Source organism: Gordionus sp. m RMFG-2023, chromosome 3 (assembly GCF_954871325.1).
Source record: "Gordionus sp. m RMFG-2023 chromosome 3, tfGorSpeb1-WG-v2, whole genome shotgun sequence".
In the NCBI taxonomy this organism is placed as follows: domain Eukaryota; kingdom Metazoa; phylum Nematomorpha; class Gordioida; order Chordodea; family Parachordodidae; genus Gordionus; species Gordionus sp. m RMFG-2023.
Window position 1 is genome coordinate 3,949,251 of NC_088777.1, and position 21,458 is coordinate 3,970,708.

Below are 21,458 nucleotides of genomic sequence, written 5' to 3' on the forward strand. Positions count from 1 at the left end.
AAAAATTTTCAATGATTTTTTTTTTTTAAATTTTTAATGAAGAAAAAATTATTAAATTATTTCGGAAAATAAATATTAATTTAAAAATTATGATTTTTTTTTATAAGAGAAATATTATTATGAAATTATCGTATAGTCTTTTTAATATTTTTGGAAGTATTGAAAATTATTAATAAAAAATACGACAAAGGAAACAACTGTAATTTACTTTCAGATTAAGTATTGACAGGGTTGAGAGTAAGGGTTGTTCGTTCTTTTTTTTACAATCCTTATAAATCCACAATTATAGTTTTTTCAATTAACAAAATGATAGAAATCGAAGAAATTTGCTAATGAATACATCAATTTTTTTTCTAAAATTATGTCCCCTCGTATAAATTTATTTATTTTATTATGATTGACATTCGATTAAATCTAAACACTTATTAGTAATCTCGTTATTTTTTATATATATTAGCAATGGTCAAGAAGTTTTTTAGTATTATTAATTATACTAAAATAAAATACTAATTTTACAATTCTAGGAAAGCAAAGTAAAAGAGTCTCTTGTAGTACCAAATATAAAATTCGTCATAAGGCAAATTATATTTATGTAAAACTAAATGAAATCATTTATTAAAGGTTAGCGAACATAATAAAAAAATTAAAAAATTGCAAAAAAATAAAACTTCAAAATCAAGTGATATATAAAGTTATTATTTATATTTTTTTTTATTAAATGATTAGATAAAAGAAAAGAAACCTTTAATATTCCAAATTCATTTCCATTTAAAAATGAACTCCTAAACCATGCCATTGAATTAAAAAATCAAGTTTATACAGTTTTTATTATTGTATTACTTATTTGATTTCAGAAATTATTGGAAAAGAAACAAAAAATGAAAGAAAAAAAATTAGCAAAGCATTCAAAACATGTAAATGATTATCAAGGGGCTAACACAGAAAAGGAAATTTTTGTTGAAAACATTAATTTTAAAAAATGTTCAACCAATTTTAAAAATTTTAGAGGAATATTAAAACAGGCAAGTCAAATATTTCCATTTGTTTCAAAATATTATTTATGTTTCATAACTTATTACAATAATTTTATTATAAGCTTATTTTATGGTAAAAATTAAACCATCATATATTCAGGTTATAGGAGAAGCGAATGTTTTATTATTGGTTTTGGATGCCAGAGATCCAATGGGCACTTGTTGTTTTGATTTAAAAAATGTTATACCTGAATTTCAACGTGAAAACAAACGTTTGATAATATTACTTAATAAAATAGGTAATCATTTATTTTACCCAATAAAAAAAATCAGTATTCACCAATTCTTTTTCTTAGCTATCAAATATTTATACATATTCATCTCTATTTCTATATTTATTCCATGAGTTAGCTCCTAATTAATTTTACTTTTTGATTTGCAAATATTGTATTTTTAAAATATTATATTCAGGGATATACCAATATTTTTTATCAGTTCTGGTTGGGCTAATATTTCATCTTTTTTTAAATATTTGTTATGAACCAATGTAATAAAATTTCCCTATCCGATCCAATAACATGTGGTCTCAATTTTTAAAAAATTTATTATACAATAAGTAATTTATAATAAAAATGTTTTATAAAACTATAACTAATCCTTATAATATATTTAAATGACTATGGCCAATATCAAATTAATATCGGATTGGCCTCCAGCAAATAGTATCAGTACATGCCTAATTATATTTTAGTCAAATAGAATTTGTGAGATGCACTGTTAAAAAACATAAGTTTATTTAAAAATAACATAAATTTTATTTTTTTATCTCCATTTCTATAATTTTGTTTAGAAATTAGCCTCATTACAAAGTTAAACATGCAATAATATAAATGATGAATATAAGTTTCATTGATTATGAGAATTTTGTTGGCTTAATAATACCTCAATGTGTTATAATTTATAAATTAAAGTAAGGCTGTAAAAAACAACTATGCTATTTTTTATATTATCATCCATTTATTAAAATTATGATATTTAAATTAGAAAATATAATATAAAATCTTTAAAAAAAATAATTTAAAAAAAAAGAAGTATTTTGAAATATCTCAATCAACTAATTAAAATTTTTATATTTACCTAATTATACTTCCACTGATTATACATCTGTTAGAATAATTCACTTTAACAATGTGCTAATATTAGTTTTATTCAATTTGAAATATCACTATGAAAAGTTATCAGCTACTCCTAATCTCAATTTGGGCCTTCTTCTTATCAATAAACAAATTTGTTACCCTCACTTTACTTTATCGTAACTTCTATTTAACATTTACAAACTGCTTCTTACCATCATTATAATCTTTATTTTTTTTTATCTAACTCGATCCTTAAAATCCCTACATTATCAATATTATAATTATTTTTAGTTGTATTAAATTTACTACAATTAATTAATAAATCTTATTATTCAAGTCCAGTAAAAATATTCTTCATTTTCTTACGTTTTCTACTTTGTTTTTTTTTATGCTTTAAAATTTTTTACAACCACAAAAAACAAGCTTAATTAACTCAAATGACTTAATCTTTGTTATTATCATTCGAATTTTAGATTTGATTTCTCGAGATTTAAGCGATGATTGGGTCAAATACCTCAAAACGCTCGCTCCCACGATACCCTTCAAAGCCTCTACGCAAACGCAAAATGATAGATTGGTAGGATACTTATCGATTTAATTTAATATATGCAATATTTATTTAAAAACAACACGACTATTGGACCTTCATTTTTTTTTGGTCTATGATAGAGACTGCCACAATTTCCTTGTAATATATATATTTCAAGAGTCATAATTTTTGGAAAGTGACTGTGGCTTAGTCGATAAAAGCCCCTTTTTTTCAACGCAAAGGTTCTGGATTCGAATCTAGCAAGGATCATATATATTTTTTTTTCAGGAACCAACTTGTTAGTTTCTTCCTGGGAAGGGGAGATATATATAGTAGATCGGAGGGGACTACACGATTTCACTAATAAGTATATATTTTTTTTAAAAAATGAATGGATTTTATCTCATTTAAAATAATAATTGGATGTTGTTTAATGTAGATTAGGTTTTTTTTTGAAAATCTCTGTATTGCAGGAATATAATCACTTTTATATATTCATATATATATATGTTAGCGTCAATGTGAATTTTCCGGCAATGTATACATTGCCGTAATTTTTTCGGCAATATGATGTAGTTGTAGGCAGGATGAATGTGAGATTTCGGCAATGTGAACATTGCCTGGTTAAATTAGGCAATGTGTTATTTTTGTAATATTATATTATTAATAATTTTGTCTTTATTATTAATAATTTTTTAAGATTAATATTTTTCTTTATAATTTATAACATTATTTTTTAGATTTAATATGATATTTTTAAAATATAATATTTTATAGGATCATTTTTTGTATATGTATTTTTTTTCTGATATTTTAATTTTTCATTTTTGATTGATATTTTTTTTAATATGATAATTTTTTTATATATTTATTTTTTACGTAGATTTTTTCTTGATATATCATTTGATAGTTAAATTTTTTTTTATTTTTTGTGTTATATATTAAATAAATTTTTAGAGGTAATATATTTTAATTTGTTATTTATATATATTTTTTGATTGATATTTTTTTTAAATATATTTTTTAGATAATATATTTTAATTTGTTATATTATTTTTTGAAATATATTTTTTGATTGATATTTTTTTTTAATATAATGATTTTTTATATATTTATTTTTCGTGTAAATTTTTCTTGATATATTTTTTGATAGCTAAATTTTTTTTTATTTATTGTGTTATATTATTTTTTTAAATATATTTTGATTGATATTTTTTTTAAAAATATTTTTAGATTATATTTTAATTAGTTATATTATTTTAATTTGTTATATTATTTTATGAAATATATTTTTTGATATGATTTTTATGTATTTATTTTTCACGTAAATTTTTTCTTGATATATTTGACAGCTAAATTTTTTCTTGATATATTTTTTTAAATATATTTTTTGATTGATATTTTTTATTAAATATTTTTTAGATTATATTTTAATTTGTTATATTATTTTATGAAATAGAATTTATTTTTCACGTAAATTTTTTCTTGATATATTTTTTGATAGCTAAATTTATTTTTATTTTTTATCTTATATTATTTTTTTAAATATATTTTTTGATTGATATTTTTTTTAAATATTTTTTAGATTTTATTTTAATTTGTTATATTGTTTTATGAAATATATTTTTTGATTGATATTTTTTTTAAATATAATGATTTTTATGTATTTATTTTTTATGTATTTATTTTTCACGTAAATTTTTTCTTGATATATATTTTGATAGCTAAATTTTTTTTTATTTGTGTTATATTATTTATTTAAATATATTTTTTGATTGATATTTTTTTTAGAGATAGTATATTTTAATTTGTCATAATTTTTTTAAATATATTTTTTGATTGATATTTTTTTAAATGATTTTTATATAATTTATTTTTAACGTAATTTTTTCTATTTTATATCTTTTGATTGCTAATTTTTTAGGTAAAAGTGACAAATGGTATAATCGTAATTTTTGAACTTTTTTAAGTAAATTTAAGTGAAGATGTACTATAGAAAAGTTACAATTGTCATAATCGTTATTCTTTTTTGAGTTTTTTTAAAGTAACAAAGTAAATATATGTTTAGTAAACGTGTTAAATTAATATTTCAGTGAAGATGTACTATGGAAAAGTGACAATAGTCATAATGTTATTTTTGAACATTTTTTAGTTTTTTAAAGTAAATAGGTAAAAATATGTTTTGTAGACGTGTTAAATTAATATTTCAGTGAAAATGTACTATGGCAAAGTGACAATTGTCATAATCGTTATTTTTGAACTTTTTTTTGTTTTTTTTAAGTAAATAGGTAAAAATATGTTTAGTAAACGTGTTAAATTAAAATTTTAGTTTAGATATATTTTATATTTTATAGACACTAACAGGAATATTAACAATAAAATTCCTAAATTCGCTATTATTTATATATTGAAAATTAAAGATGAATTATTTTTCTGTAAATCGTCAATGCCTTGATTTGATTAATCTCGAGATTTTATCATGAATACATTAATGACCTCAAATGATAAAAAATTCAACTATCATGATTAAACCTTAATCTTCATAGCCGCCGGAAATGTTTTTTAACATAATTTATAATAGTAGACCGTTGTATAAATAAAAATTTTTAAGATTAATTTATTTTTTTCTAAAATATTAACTGTGAAATATTTAAATATAGAATCCTGCATCGGTTATTTGTATATCAACTAACTATAATATCTTTGACTTATTTATTTCAATTCTGTGAGTAAATATATTTTAAATATTTATTCACTTAAGTGAACTATCTAAAATTACAAGTTAGAGCTATTGAAATGTATATCTATCACTAAATACATTTTCATGAATATATTTATAAACGAAATAAATTTTAGCATTTAACTATGTTGCAATATAGCGTACATTAAATACTATTAGCCCTTATATTTATTACTAAGATTATGCGTCAAACATTATAAGTTCATCTAAGATTTTTTCGAGAAATAAAGGCCTTTGAGTAACTTTTTTTAAACTACATTTTATTGATAAATGCTAGGCTCTCTGTTTGAAGGCCTTTGGCCAGTTATTGTTTTAAATTTTCTTTAGGTTTATACTCTTTTTTTTAAAAAAAATTTCTCACAAATTTTATAAGGTCGTTATTTTTAATATTTTTGTGACATAGTGGTATATTCTTAATTATTTTTAAATAATATTTACCAAATCAGACATATCTGGTAAAATGGGTGGGAATTTTTTTACTTCCCCCTCCCCCCAACTTTATACGCAACTTAATATTATGTTAAAATACATTTTTACGCCATATTATTAATGGATATATAGTAGCAAGCCTTCCCTATAAGAAAAGATTTTATATCTTCATAATAGAAAAAACAATATTTACAATACACATTTTTTATTACTATATAATTCTATATAAATATAAATGAATCATTTATTTTGACATAAATTATTTTTTGTATGACAATGTGAATTGCAGGACACATTAGATGCCTTGCATTTGCATCTATTGGTCCTACAATTTTGTTTGCAATGGCAACGTTTAAAACCTTGCCCAGAGCCTATTGAAGACATGCCAACCATTGTTCTAAAGGTATGACAACTTGGTGGCACATCTCCAACGTTAATAAAGTTTTTTTTTGTTAGGTCAAATTGTGACCTAGCATAATGACCAGATAAATGGCCACGACTTGTTCCTAATTTATAAAATCCATCCGTGCATTTATCCGTGGAGAAATGGTGATTCCGTATTATTGCCAATTCCACCAGTCGATCAGGGGAGACTGGATCATAAAATGCTATTGGGAGTAATTACGGATAAATGCACGGATGGATTTTATAAATTAGGAACAAGTCGTGGCCATTTATCTGGTCATTATGCTAGGTCACAATTTGACCTAACAAAAAAAAACTTTATTAACGTTGGAGATGTGCCACCAAGTTGTCATACCTTTAGAACAATGGTTGGCATGTCTTCAATAGGCTCTGGGCAAGGTTTTAAACGTTGCCATTGCAAACAAAATTGTAGGACCAATAGATGCAAATGCAAGGCATCTAATGTGTCCTGCAATTCACATTGTCATACAAAAAATAATTTATGTCAAAATAAATGATTCATTTATATTTATATAGAATTATATAGTAATAAAAAATGTGTATTGTAAATATTGTTTTTTCTATTATGAAGATATAAAATCTTTTCTTATAGGGAAGGCTTGCTACTATATATCCATTAATAATATGGCGTAAAAATGTATTTTAACATAATATTAAGTTGCGTATAAAGTTGGGGGGAGGGGGAAGTAAAAAAATTCCCACCCATTTTACCAGATATGTCTGATTTGGTAAATATTATTTAAAAATAATTAAGAATATACCACTATGTCACAAAAATATTAAAAATAACGACCTTATAAAATTTGTGAGAAATTTTTTTTAAAAAAAAGAGTATAAACCTAAAGAAAATTTAAAACAATAACTGGCCAAAGGCCTTCAAACAGAGAGCCTAGCATTTATCAATAAAATGTAGTTTAAAAAAAGTTACTCAAAGGCCTTTATTTCTCGAAAAAATCTTAGATGAACTTATAATGTTTGACTCATAATCTTAGTAATAAATATAAGGGCTAATAGTATTTAATGTACGCTATATTGCAACATAGTTAAATGCTAAAATTTATTTCGTTTATAAATATATTCATGAAAATGTATTTAGTGATAGATATACATTTCAATAGCTCTAACTTGTAATTTTAGATAGTTCACTTAAGTGAATAAATATTTAAAATATATTTACTCACAGAATTGAAATAAATAAGTCAAAGATATTATAGTTAGTTGATATACAAATAACCGATGCAGGATTCTATATTTAAATATTTCACAGTTAATATTTTAGAAAAAAATAAATTAATCTTAAAAATTTTTATTTATACAACGGTCTACTATTATAAATTATGTTAAAAAACATTTCCGGCGGCTATGAAGATTAAGGTTTAATCATGATAGTTGAATTTTTTATCATTTGAGGTCATTAATGTATTCATGATAAAATCTCGAGATTAATCAAATCAAGGCATTGACGATTTACAGAAAAATAATTCATCTTTAATTTTCAATATATAAATAATAGCGAATTTAGGAATTTTATTGTTAATATTCCTGTTAGTGTCTATAAAATATAAAATATATCTAAACTAAAATTTTAATTTAACACGTTTACTAAACATATTTTTACCTATTTACTTTAAAAAAACAAAAAAAGTTCAAAAATAACGATTATGACAATTGTCACTTTTCCATAGTACATCTTCACTGAAATATTAATTTAACACATTTACTAAACATATATTTACTTTGTTACTTTAAAAAAAATCAAAAAAGAATAACGATTATGACAATTGTAACTTTTCTATAGTACATCTTCACTTAAATTTACTTAAAAAAGTTCAAAAATTACGATTATACTATTTGTCATTTAAAAAATTAGCAATCAAAAGATATAAAATAGAAAAACTTACGTTAAAAATAAATTATATAAAAATCTTTAAAAAAATATCAATCAAAAAATATATTTAAAAAAATAATATAACACAAAAAATAAAAAAAAATTTAGCTATCAAAAAATATATCAAGAAAAAATTTACGTGAAAAATAAATACATAAAAAAATCATTAAAATAAAAAAAAATATCAATCAAAAAATATATAAAAAAATAATATAACAAATTAAAATATAATCTAAAATATATTTTTAAAAAAATACCTCAAAAAATTTATAAAAAAATAATATAACAAATAAAAATATAATCTAAAAAATATATTAAAAAAAATATCAATCAAAAAATATATTTAAAAAAATAATATAACACAAAAAATAAAAAAAATTTAGCTATCAAAAAATATATCAAGAAAAAATTTACGTGAAAAATAAATACATAAAAAATCATTAAAATAAAAAAAAATATCAATCAAAAAATATATAAAAAAATAATATAACAAATTAAAATATAATCTAAAATATATTTTTAAAAAAATACCTCAAAAAATATATAAAAAAATAATATAACAAATAAAAATATCAATCAAAAAATATATTTAAAAAAATAATATAACACAAAAAATAAAAAAAAATTTAGCTACCAAAAAATATATCAAGAAAAAATTCACGTGAAAAATAAATACATAAAAAATTATTATAATAAAAAAAAATATCAATCAAAAAATATATAAAAAAATAATATAACAAATTAAAATATAATCTAAAATATATTTTTAAAAAAATACCTCAAAAAATATATAAAAAAATAATATAACAAATAAAAATATAATCTAAAAAATATATTAAAAAAAATATCAATCAAAAAATATATTTAAAAAAATAATATAACACAAAAAATAAAAAAAAATTTAGCTACCAAAAAATATATCAAGAAAAAATTTACGTGAAAAATAAATACATAAAAAATTATTATAATAAAAAAAAATATCAATCAAAAAATATATAAAAAAATAATATAACAAATTAAAAATATAATCTAAAAAATTTTAAAAAAAATATCAATCAAAAAATTTATTTAAAAAGATAATATAATAAATTAATCTCAAATAAATAATAAATTAATCTCTAATAAATAATAAATGTATTAATTTGTAAAATAGAATACATTGCCGAAATCTCACATTCATCCTGCCTACAACTACATCATATTGCCGAAAAAATTACGGCACGGTATACATTGCCGGAAAATTCACATTGACGCTAACATATATACAAAATACATACGAAATAAATAAAATATAAGTTTTAAAATCATTAAATTTAACCTTCAAAAAATTAATTTATTCACGCACAAACAACAGGGAGATAATTCGTGCAACCCTCAATTGAGCTCCACCTTTGGTCGACAACGTTTGGTAAAACTTTTTGCCAATTATTGCCGGAATAAGGATTATAAAGCTGGCAAGAACTCTCTAGTTATAGGAGTCGTGGGTATACGCAATTATAATTATAAAAAAAAATCATAAGCCATTTTTTATTTGCCATTGTTTTTTGTTTTTGGAGCGTGTGTTGTCATTGATATTTAGAGACTTGCTAACGCTAAATGAGACCTTGAAATATTTTATTTTTAAAAAACCATGGTTTCAAGGACATTTTACCGAATGCATACCATGCTCAAACTCTGAAACCTTTTAAGAAAAATTATTTGGTAAGGAAATGATGATCAAAATAATAATAAACAAATTTTTTAAAAATTTTAAAGTTATAATAAAATTTGTTATTATCTATTGATTAATTTAAATTACGATATTAATGATCATTAAATTTAATGAAACGTTATATTAAAAATTAAAAAATATTAACTATATCAATGATCACATCTTTAGAATGAGCATTTCTTTGTAGGGATCACTAGGAGATGTTCATTATAACTTGGTGATATCTATAAAAAAACTGTTGCCATAAATAAGTGATCATTTGTTGTTTTCCGAATTTAACTTGAGAAACGTAGTGTTTGGTAACGGTAATAGGAACCTTGGAACTAGGATGAATATACCTACCAAAACGAAAATTTCTAGAATTTATAAGAACCTGATTTAGAACTTCCCGTAAACTTCCTAGAAATCGAAACTTTTATAAAGATATTTAGCAAAAAAAATTAGAGATATTTTTTATGCATAAAATTTACAAAAGATTTACATTCAAGGATTCATAAAAAAAATATTTGGAATTTTAGGTGAAGAGCACTCAAAAAAAGTCATCATTTATAATAAAAAGCTTTTTAAATTAGTTATTAATAGAATTTGGGAATCGAACCCTGAGTTCTCGTAAGAGTCAAATATAAGAACTAAAATTCTTTTTTTTTAAATTTGCAGAAGCATGGACAATCATTCAGAACAAAATTCTTGCAGAAACATGTTCAATCGGCTGTTTTTGTTTAATATTATTATAATACTTAATATTATAAAAATGTATATTTTCTATATCTGTTTATTATTAAGGTATGCCTAATGTCGGGAAAAGTAGCGTGATAAATAGCTTGAAAAGGAAAAAGGTTTGCGAATTTGGTTCTGTTCCAGGGATTACCAAGTTTTAATATCATATTTTATTTTTTATTTTATTTGAATTAGATATTAATTTTGATTAATTTATATACTATAAATAATAAATGATAAGGGAGAAATTAATATGACTAAAATTTGAAATCATTTGTCAGAACTTGGAAGATAAAGAAATGTACATTATGGTTTTCAAATTATTTTATAAAGTTATCCGATCTAAACAAATATAATCTTAAAGGCTTTAAAGGGATGAGAAGGTAAGTAACGCATTCGATTAAATTAGTCTATAACCATAAAAATTGATTTCGTGATTGAGGGAAAAAAATACCATTCTTAAGGTTATAGATTGTCAAATGCAGTTAGAATAGGGTTTCTTAGGGGTTCATATCGAGAGCCATTTTTTCTTCCGATATTGGAAAGAAAAACAATATAAAGAAAGAAGAAATATATTTTATTTATATATTAATTTGATTAACAAAACCATAGGTCTAATAATATAATAAACAAAACAATCTAATTACGTGTATGGGAATTTGAATTTTTTGGTTTATTTAAATTTCTAATATTAAAAAAAATTTATTTTTAATTTGAAAATTTAAGGCCTATTTGATAAAATAGAAAAAAAGCGTCTAATTTGTATTAAAACTACCGCCATATTATAAAAAAAAAATTTGTGAGAAACACTTAAAAACTCCTTTCTTTTTAAAATTTCTAAGGTGTTTGAAGACGGTCAAAATACAAAGTAATATCAGTTTGATCGATACACCTGGAGTCGTGTTTAATGGCGATGATCAAAATTCTGACGCAAATAACGACAACGATGATGATAACAATGACGCCCAATCAAATTCCATGTTTTTGAAGAATATTTTGAAAGTAATTTCTTAAGGATAATTGATATTCTTATAAATCTTTATATTTATATTTATTCAATCGTGTTTATGGTCAACTAGAGATGGTATTTGAGGGTCAGTCTCTCCCCTTAGAAAAATTTGCTATCCTTTAAACTATAATTTTGCTAAATTATTTTTTTTCCAGCAACATCCCTTACCTTTACATACGTACATTTAAATAATTAATTTATTATAAATCATCGACATTCTACTATAATATATTTGCGTCGCATAATATATTTATCATTCATAATCGAATACTTTTGAATATCTTGATTTTACAAAAATTTTTATAAAAAAATTTAATCGAAGATTTTGGGCATATATCATAACCTTATTCATTTGCGAAAATTTATAAAGTTTTAAAGTTTTTTAAAAAAAATATAGAACATAGCCTTAAAGTATTCAAATTGAAATCAAATTTTTTTTTTAACACATAAAAAAACCTAAAGATTTTTTTCAAACTCTGTGATAGAGATAATCTTATAGAAATATACAATATTCCCACAAGCATATATATTTTTTTCAGATTTAGAAAAAAATTAGATTAATTAAAATTGATCATTTTTATTTTTATTAGTTTGATCAAGTGGATGCCATCGGATGTGTTGATCAAATCCTGGCAAAATGTGATAAGAAACAAGTATATTTATCAGTCTATTTATTTTCAGATCTTTAATAAGTCAAAATTTTTAGCTCGGCCCTGAATTTCAAGAAAAGTTAACCACCACCCTCCCTTCCTCGAATTTAAACGCGTTCTTTTTTCAGCCAAAAATTTTTTAAAAATCCATGCCAGGCTTACATGGAGTTCGCCGAAAGAAGGGCGAATAGAAATTTGTAACGGTTTCCTCTTTTTCGCTTTTTAAAATTCTCGCAAATTATTTTAAATGGGTTTTTTTTTATAGGCTCCGTTCACCGGAATAAATTGAGTGAGAATGGAGTGAAAAAAAAACAAAATAATCAGGAAGTGATATTTGCAAAAAAAACTAAGTATTAGTGGAGGACGAATATTTTTGGGCGATTAAATTTCACTATTTTTAATTAGTTTTTACAAATTTAAAATGTCAGCAGTAAATGAATTTTTTAAACGATTAATTAATTGATTTTTTCCTAACATTTATTATAATAATTTTAATTTATTTAAAGAAAATCTGGCTGGCCCGGGGCTTTAAAAAATATTTTTTTTTTGGAAGAAGTTTTTACTGGGAAGGCATTTTAGGATTTAACCTGATAAATTTAATTTGATATAAAATATATATAAAAATATAAGTATCCGTTTTCTTTATAAAAGGAAATCTTTTGCCTCAATTTTAAATTAAATGATCATTTCTTAAAAATTTAGAGCTCATATGATCCTATAGACAAATCATTTTTAGCTTAGCTTTCTCGAGAAGGATAACTCAAATGTTTAAGCTATATCACTTTCAATAAATGACCATATATTGGAGCTATTTAGAAAGATATATATTTGGGACAGGGTATCTATATCCCAATTCGGGTCTAGAAATTAAAAATTGTTTAGTTGAGCATTTTAATACCGCAGACCAAACCAACTTATCGAACCCGGGGTGATAAACCCGGGGCGGGTTCGGTCCTCTTTTAGAAAATAGTTTTTGATTAAACCCTGATTTACGAATATTTCATTCATCATTTTAAATAAAATTTTACTAATTTTTATATTTATTTTTAAAATATGAAAAATAAAGCTTACCATGAAATACAATATCCCGAATTTTGAGAATGCAGACGAATTTTTGACGGAATTGTCTAAAAGGCTCGGTAAAATTGGTAAAGGTGGTGTTCCCGACTTCGAATCGACTGCCAAACACGTACTGAGAGAATGGAACCAGTTTGCTAGCTCAATACGATATATTTTTTTAATAATATATTCTTTCGGTAACTTTTTTTGGGGGTTCTCTTACACTCATTCCGAGTGAACAAATATTTATGACTTAATAAATTTCCCTTATTTCGATGTTTAGAAAATTGGCAAATTACTTGCCCATTCGTTGACATTGATCCAGGTTTACTCGTCTTGCTCAGCTGCCCCCACTTTAAATACTCCTTTTTTTAACCTTACACTATCTCTGAGGATAAAGACAGCGTTTTTAAGGGTTTAATAAAACGAAGATTTTTTTCACCCAATTTTTCGAGCAAAAAAAATTTTGCCATTCCATCGTAAGATATTTTTATGGAGAAGAATTACATAAGATGATTTAGAATTTTGGGCAGAATTTGATCAAAATTTCTTACTTTTTATTATAAACTAAAAATGACATTCATTTTTTTCTTTGATTTTTAGGGATCAAAAAATCATGATCTGAATTCGTAGAATCCTGATTTTTCATATACCCTCTATCGATTTCAATGTTCTTGATAGGGTTGGGAAAATAAGAAAAAATTTTTTGGAGTACATTCAAATCTAATGCATTGCTATTATTTATTTTTTAAAAAATCCAAGGTTAATCTTTGACAATTAATAACAATTGGTCTTCAATTATTTATTTAGGAAAATAAAGTTTAAAAATAAAAAATAAAATTAATTCAAATGTAGAAGAGGTCAAAATAGTTATATTTTTTTTGTTTTAGATTTTCTCAACCCTAAATTCTGTTTAACCTTTCTTTTCGCTATAAAAGAAAGAGTGACGGGCATTTCTATTGTTTAATAGTAGCATAGTTGTGTAATTACTATATTTTTAGCCGGCTCGTTTTGAGCCGATTTTTTAAAACTGCTAACTCAATATTTTAGCCATAAAAATATTGCCCAAGCCTCGAGATTTCGCTAATAGATTTCCAAACCTTTGTTCCTTCTGTAAACAAAATCTTCAGACTTGCGTAATACTATTCTGGATGAAATATTGAGTTAGCCGTTTTTAAAAATCGGCTCAAAACAAGCCGTTTAACAACACTAGTAATTACTATATTTTTAGCCGGATAAACCTGGTTTTTTGGCTTGCTAAACCGAGTATTTTTTTTAGCCTCTCGAGGTTTTTCTTAAAAATAATCGCAGCTCATATTTGAAAGAAACTAATATAAATCGTTAATGTTAAAGGATTTTCTCCAGCAGTAGATTGAACCGAATTGGCCGACATTCTATATTTACTGGTGGTGTTGTTAAAAGGCTATATTTAGCACATTTTAGATAAAGATTTTAGCCAAAACTACGCAAACCTCGTGATTTCGTTAATAGATGTCCTAACTTTTCTACCACCTATGAGCAAAATCTCCAAGGATTGCGAGGCTAAAATATAGGGTTAGCCCTTTGACAACTCTAGTTTATGAATGTTTGAGGAAAAATTTTATTAAGAATGTTTTTTATTTTTACAAAATTTTGTTTTAACCATAAAATAATATTTTAATTTAGGGGTAAAATTAAGTATTCCACTCCAGTTCCACTTATCCCCAAAGATGAGGGAATTCTTAATAACGAATGCGCTATAATAGTTCAAGGCTGGAGCAAGGAGTTCCAAATTGATAAATGCGATGAAGACAACGATGTTGGTAATGAGGAGATAAATTCAATGGAGGATGAATAAACTTATTTGATATTATTGTTCATATTGATTTAATAAAATTATTGATATTGCTCAATAAAAACCACGATTAATATAAAAATACCCTTACTTTACTATAAAATATTACATTTATAACAAAATCGTTATTGAATAAAAATTCCATTATAGTTACGATTATTTAAACCTCATTTACGAAAGGTTATCGATTTAAAGTTAACCATAATATTTAAATCTAAAAATCGAAATAAGTCCTAAGGCATCATGGCCAGTCATGATGTATCTATTTTTTAAGAAAAATCTTGATAAATAACATACGTAAATTTGGTTAAAAATACTTTCATCTTAGAATATCGATTCGAGTTAAGATTACCAGTTCCACATTAATATTTACGAACGATGAAAGATCAATAATTTATTGGTTTTTACTAGGACTCTCCCATAAGTGTTCTTTATTTTTTCAAAATATGGATTATTAATGATTTCATATGTTTATTATAATTGGTCAATCATTTTAACACGCAGATTAATGTTGTTGCAATTAGAGGTAGACGCGGGCCTAATTTTACATTCACGACCCCCTGCTCGCGGTGGCTATAAAAAAATTCACGCCCATTCATGCTTACCACTAAAAAAATTTCGACCCGCCCTCTCATGAAAAGCAATATTTTGATTCACGCCCATCATTCCCGAAAATTCACGGTGTTTTAAATTTTTCAAAATTATTGCTCTAATTTTACACTTTTTTAAATTCATTCTATTTATTTCTCTAATTTCATAATAAAAAATTAATACAATCTATAAATCGAAATTTATTTAGAAAAAGAAGAATGTATCTTTTTTTATTTCAATTGTGTACACCTTTCCTTTAGTAAGAGATTGGCTACAAAAGTAACCTTTCACTAGAAGCCGAACTTGCAGGAGCTGACAAAATTGTTCTCGCTAATTTTCTCAAAAAAGGATGAATATTCTTGCTTCCAAAACTTCAAAATATTGTCTTGTTATTTATCTTATATGAATATTTTAAGTTCATCCTCAGATGCTTTAGAATCATCTAGAATTCTCTAAATTTTTCATTTAGAATATACGGTCTTTGAGTTTAGGATAAGTTAGGAAAGTTATAAATGATAGTTGGCATCGATTTATGCATATCATCTAATTTTATATCATTTAGCATTTTTAAGATTGTTTTATATATCATCTTTTTTTATCTTTTATTAAAAACTTAAGTCTTTTGAAATTCGGATCAATTAAGCCTACCTTATGTAGGGGCTGCATAATAATCTTTTCAACGAAATCTTGTTCTGTATTTTAAAGTTTTGATTATTATTGTAACACGTTCAGAAAATTATCAAAAATTTACAAACTTCATTTATTAAGGGACGAGAATTTGCTCTCAGATTATCCGAGCATTCTTTAAATATTGATAAAAATTTATCTAACTCGCATGATGTTGATATCAATTGAAGCTAATCTATTTAATTCTTGCTTGCTAAACAAGTACATCTGTATTTCAAAATATGATTTTAAGAAACTCTGTATCATGATATATACAGAGTTACATCTTGTTTAAGGTTGTGGCTTAGCTTGCTATTAGCTGTAGATTGTTTGAAATATTGTACTATTTTTTTGCACCATTTATTTTTAAGGCTATTTCAGTTAAACAATTATTAAAAATATAATGCATAATATTATTTAGTATATAGCATGTACATGTTAGCGTTTCCTCATCTTTGAATACACTTTTTGCTCTGTTATCAGTCGCACAACTATACATAAATAATTTTCTACTTCTCTGTATTCTTCTAAAATTGAATTGACTAACTTTTAATATTGTCGCCAGTTTTCATTTCCCTTATGGCCAAAATAAATGTTTTTAATTCAAAATCCTTAATGATAATATGTCCTGTAATGATTAAAAAACTTCGATTTTTATAATCATTCTTCCAAAAATCAGTGGTTATGGACAAGTAATTATTATTGATCATGCTTTTAATCTTAATTTCATCGTATATTTTTGGAGCTATAGTATTCATGAGAGTTTTCCGAATCACGAGTATATCTATTTTTAAATAAAATATAACTGACTTTTCTGTAAAAAGTTTAAGCAAAATTTAGCAAAAAGTCTCGCGATAAAACACCTAAACATAAAAAGAAAATGTGGCACGATTACCGGATGTTGTTTACAAAATGCGGAAGATTTTTTGTTTTCAAAAATTATTCTTTTTTAAAAGAGGAATTAAATTAAATTAGAAAATATATACTATATCTAATAAAATTGCAAATTTATAAAGAAACAATTTTAAAAATTTAAATTTCCGTGATTCACGGGAAATTTATGTTCACTGGGAAGGTCCTTCACGCCTAAAATTTATTCACAGAGGATGTGTCACGCGTTATTTCATGACCCGCGCCCACCTCTATATTATCACAATTTGAATAATAGATTTTTTTGTAACTGAATATTACAATAAAAATTCTAAATAAATAAAAATACAATATGGAAGAAAAAAGTAGTCAATAAATTTATAATATGTATAGAATAGATATATTATATAAAAAAATATTAACACGTATAATAAAATTATAAAATCATAATTAAATTTCCGTTAGATGGCGCAAACGATTTATTTTTAAATTAAAAATTCTATGAATTATAGGAGCATAATTCTTTGCAATCGTATACTCATTAGAAATTTAATTTATGGGAGTGACGGAGAATTGGGGATGGTATCGGCCTTGCGTAGAAATTGTATAAATTCAACACATCTTTTATACACTAAACACATAAAAAGAAAATTTAATATATTTTTTAAATAATAAAGGAGTTGAAATAATAATTGGAAAAATTATTTTAAATTTTATTTTCAATAGAGATGGAATGAATAATATTTTCATTAACCGATGAGATCTTTAAAAAAAATATTGCTAATTTAAAACAATTTCGCTAAATAAAAATTATACAAAATTTGTAAAAAATATTTGGATAATCATTTAATAGATAAATTATATAATATGGTATACCTTAAAAAAATAATATAATTTTATCACTCTACACCAACAATAATTGTGAAAGTATAAATCAAGTATTAAAAAATCTTTGATTTGGAAAAAAACTTTTATACATATAATTATAAATAAAATAAATGATATTGTTTTAATACAGAAAAAAGATTTCGAAAGAACCATATAGGGGGGGGGGGTATCTAATAAAGGTATTAGATATATCATCCATACATCAGAGCTTGGCTGAGATGACAGATGTTGAACATAAGGCAATTCTTTTGAAAATACTTAAAGAAAATAGTGATGGAAAATTAATTACCTCAACATGTGGTCAATTAGCTATAGTGAAATCTAGGATCAATATAATCAAGCCAAAGAGGAAATGACGAAAACAATAAGGCAATAAATATATTTGTTTTTTTTATTGTAAATATTTAATTTCCAACAGTTAATACACCCAATAATTAATTAAATAATTTTCCTTATATTTATAAAAAATAATTTATATTTTTAACAATTATCGATCCCCCTAGCTTTTACAAATAATTCATATTAAGATTAATTCTTATCTTGTTATGAAACTTTATAATGAGTTTCTATTCATTTTAATTCTTTTTTATAAAATTATAATTGATAAGATTTGTGAAATATTGCTATTCCTAACTGGTTTAAACATTTTATTATATCTTTATTTATATAACGAACTTATTTTTTTAAGACATTAATACCGAACGGCCTTTTTTTAAGACCAATGACAATGAATACCCAAGGGCCCTTTTAAGCCCCCCTAAATTATATTTGAAGAAAACTTGTTTTCCGATTTAATATCAATTATAAATCATTGCATTTATTTTAAATGAGTCAAAAATATAATATATTTTATGAAGTATAAAAATCAAAGAATGTACATCATAATTCTAAAAATAATGATGGAAACTTGAAAAAAAAATTTCGTTTTATAGTTAGTTTACAGAAAATGAGTCAAAAAAAAATTTTTTTTTAATCCAAAAATCTAAAAAAAAATGACTAACCTGAGAATGGACATTTTAACTCCAAAAATAATGATGGAAATTTAAAATTTTTATTATTATTTGTTTATATAAGTTTGTTCACACAAAAGAAGTTAAAAAAAATAATGTATTTTTTTTAAACCCCCCCAAAAAAAAAATGACTAAACTAAGAATGGGAAAATGGACATTATAACTTCAAAAATACTGGTGGAAACTTCAAATTTCTTTTTTTTTATGTTTATATAAGTTATTTTACACAAAAGATAAACTAAGAATGGGAAAATGGACATCATAACTCAAAAATAATGGTGGAAACTTTAAATTTCTTTTTGTTATATGTTTATATAAGTTATTTTACACAAAAGAAGTTTAAAAAATTATATATTATTTAAAAATCTTTTAAAAAAATTACTAAATTAAGAATGGGGGAATAGACATCATAACTCCAAAAATAATGATGGAAATTTCAAATTTTTTTTAATTAATCCAGAGCAAAAAATTATGTTCCTATAATTCATATTATTTTTAATTAAAAACTAAATTTTTATTACGCCATCTAACGGAAATTTATTTATAATTTTAATATTTTATTATGAGCGTTATATTTTACCTATAATAAATTTATCGATTACTTTTTCTTCCATATTAAATTTTATTTATTTATTTAGATAATTTTTATTTATAATAATTCTTTACTTTTATATTAAAGAAAAATGAATTCTCCGAATCGATAACAATATTCTTAAAAGAAGGAAATTATAAAATCATATTATATTATTGGGAAAAAAGAAACTAAATTATCAGAATCGATAATAATATATTTTTTATTTTTATAAATTTTAATATTTTTCGAAATTTCTTAGATATTGATATAATGTACTTACTTTATTTCCATAAAGAAAATATAATATAATCAAAATAATAATAATAATAATAAATTCTTCTTTTTCAGGGTTTTTATAACCCACATAAATAATAATAAAAAAAAATATTGATAAAAAACAAATAATATTTATTAAAAGAAATAATATTGACTAAATTATAATATTGATAAAAAAAACAAATAATATCGATTAAAAGAAATAATATTGACTAAATTATAATATTGATAAAAAAAACAAATAATACCTATTAAAAGAATATGACAATATACTTAAAAAATAATAGTAATTATCGATCCAATTTCAAATAACAAATATTTTTATTAATTTCACAATTATTTATCTTCATGAACAGGGTTGCCAGGTCAAAATTTTCAAATTGCAGGTATTTACCTTTAAAAAATAAAATGATTTTATCACTCTACACCAACAATAATTGTGAAAGTATAAATCAAGTATTAAAAACAATCTTTGATTGGAAATAAAAACTTTTTTACATATAATTATAAATAAAATAAATGATATTGTTTTAATACAGAAAAAAGATTTCGAAAGAGCCTTATGTGAGTTGCATTGGTTGGCCCCTTATAATCTAACAAAGGTATTAGATATATCATCCATGCATCAGAGCTGGGCTGAGATGACAGATGCTGAACATAAGGCAATTCTGTTGAAAATATTTAAATATAATAGTTATAGAAAACTAGTTGCCTTAACATGTGGTCAATTAGCTATAGTGAAACCTTTAGTATAAAAAATCTAAGAGCCAAAAGCCAAAGCAGAAAGAACGAAAACAATAAGGCCATAAATTTATTTATAATTGATAAGATTTGTCAAATATTGCTATTTCTAATTGGTTTAAACATTTTATTATTATTTATTATCAAATCTTTATTTACATTTATGACGAACGTCTTTTTTAGACATAAATATCCAACGGCCTTTTTTTAAGACCTGAATACCAAAAGGCCCTTTTAAGGGCCCCTAAATTTAATTTGAAGCAAACTAGTTTTCCGATTCAATAACAATTATAAATCATTGCATTTATTTAAATGAGTCAAAAATATAATATATTTTATGAAGTCTAAAAAAAATTGCAAAACTGAGAATGGACATCATAACTCCAATAATAATGATGGAAGCTTCAGATTTTTTTATTTTATGATTATATAAGTTTGTGCCAAATAAATTAATCCAGAGCAAAGTATGCTCCTATAATACATAGTATTTTTAATTAAAATCTAATTTTTAAATCTATTACGCCATCTAACGGAAATTTATTTGTGATTTTTAAATTTTATCATGTGTATTAGAGGTCTGCATTGGGCGGGGTTTCGGCCAGCCCGCCCACGCCCGCCCATCTAAGTAGGCGGGCGGGTGGGCGGGTAAAAAAATTTTCGAAAATGGGCTGGCGGGCGGGTTAAAAAATTGAAACTATGGGTAGGTGGGTGGGTGGGCAGGTTAAGAAATTTAAACAATG

General features: G+C 23.5%; 1 protein-coding gene across 2 annotated transcripts; it reads left to right on the forward strand.

Moving 5' to 3' along the window:
• Positions 1–444: 444 nt before the first annotated feature.
• Positions 445–15,199, forward strand: LOC135926195 (guanine nucleotide-binding protein-like 3 homolog). 2 transcript variants are annotated; one of them, XM_065461951.1, is made up of 13 exons: positions 445–478; positions 525–577; positions 622–679; positions 727–812; positions 855–1,022; positions 1,135–1,273; positions 2,584–2,687; positions 9,477–9,606; positions 10,617–10,704; positions 11,393–11,552; positions 12,150–12,212; positions 13,276–13,418; positions 14,934–15,199. In XM_065461951.1, the coding sequence occupies exons 1-13, from the start codon at positions 460–462 to the stop codon at positions 15,103–15,105; spliced, it is 1,383 nt and encodes a 460-aa protein (XP_065318023.1). In that variant the 5' UTR covers positions 445–459; the 3' UTR covers positions 15,106–15,199. The 2 variants fall into 2 exon arrangements, with proteins under 2 accessions (XP_065318023.1, XP_065318024.1); XM_065461952.1 differs by lacking the exons at positions 445–478; positions 525–577; positions 622–679 and adding an exon at positions 588–621.
• Positions 15,200–21,458: the final 6,259 nt, after the last annotated feature.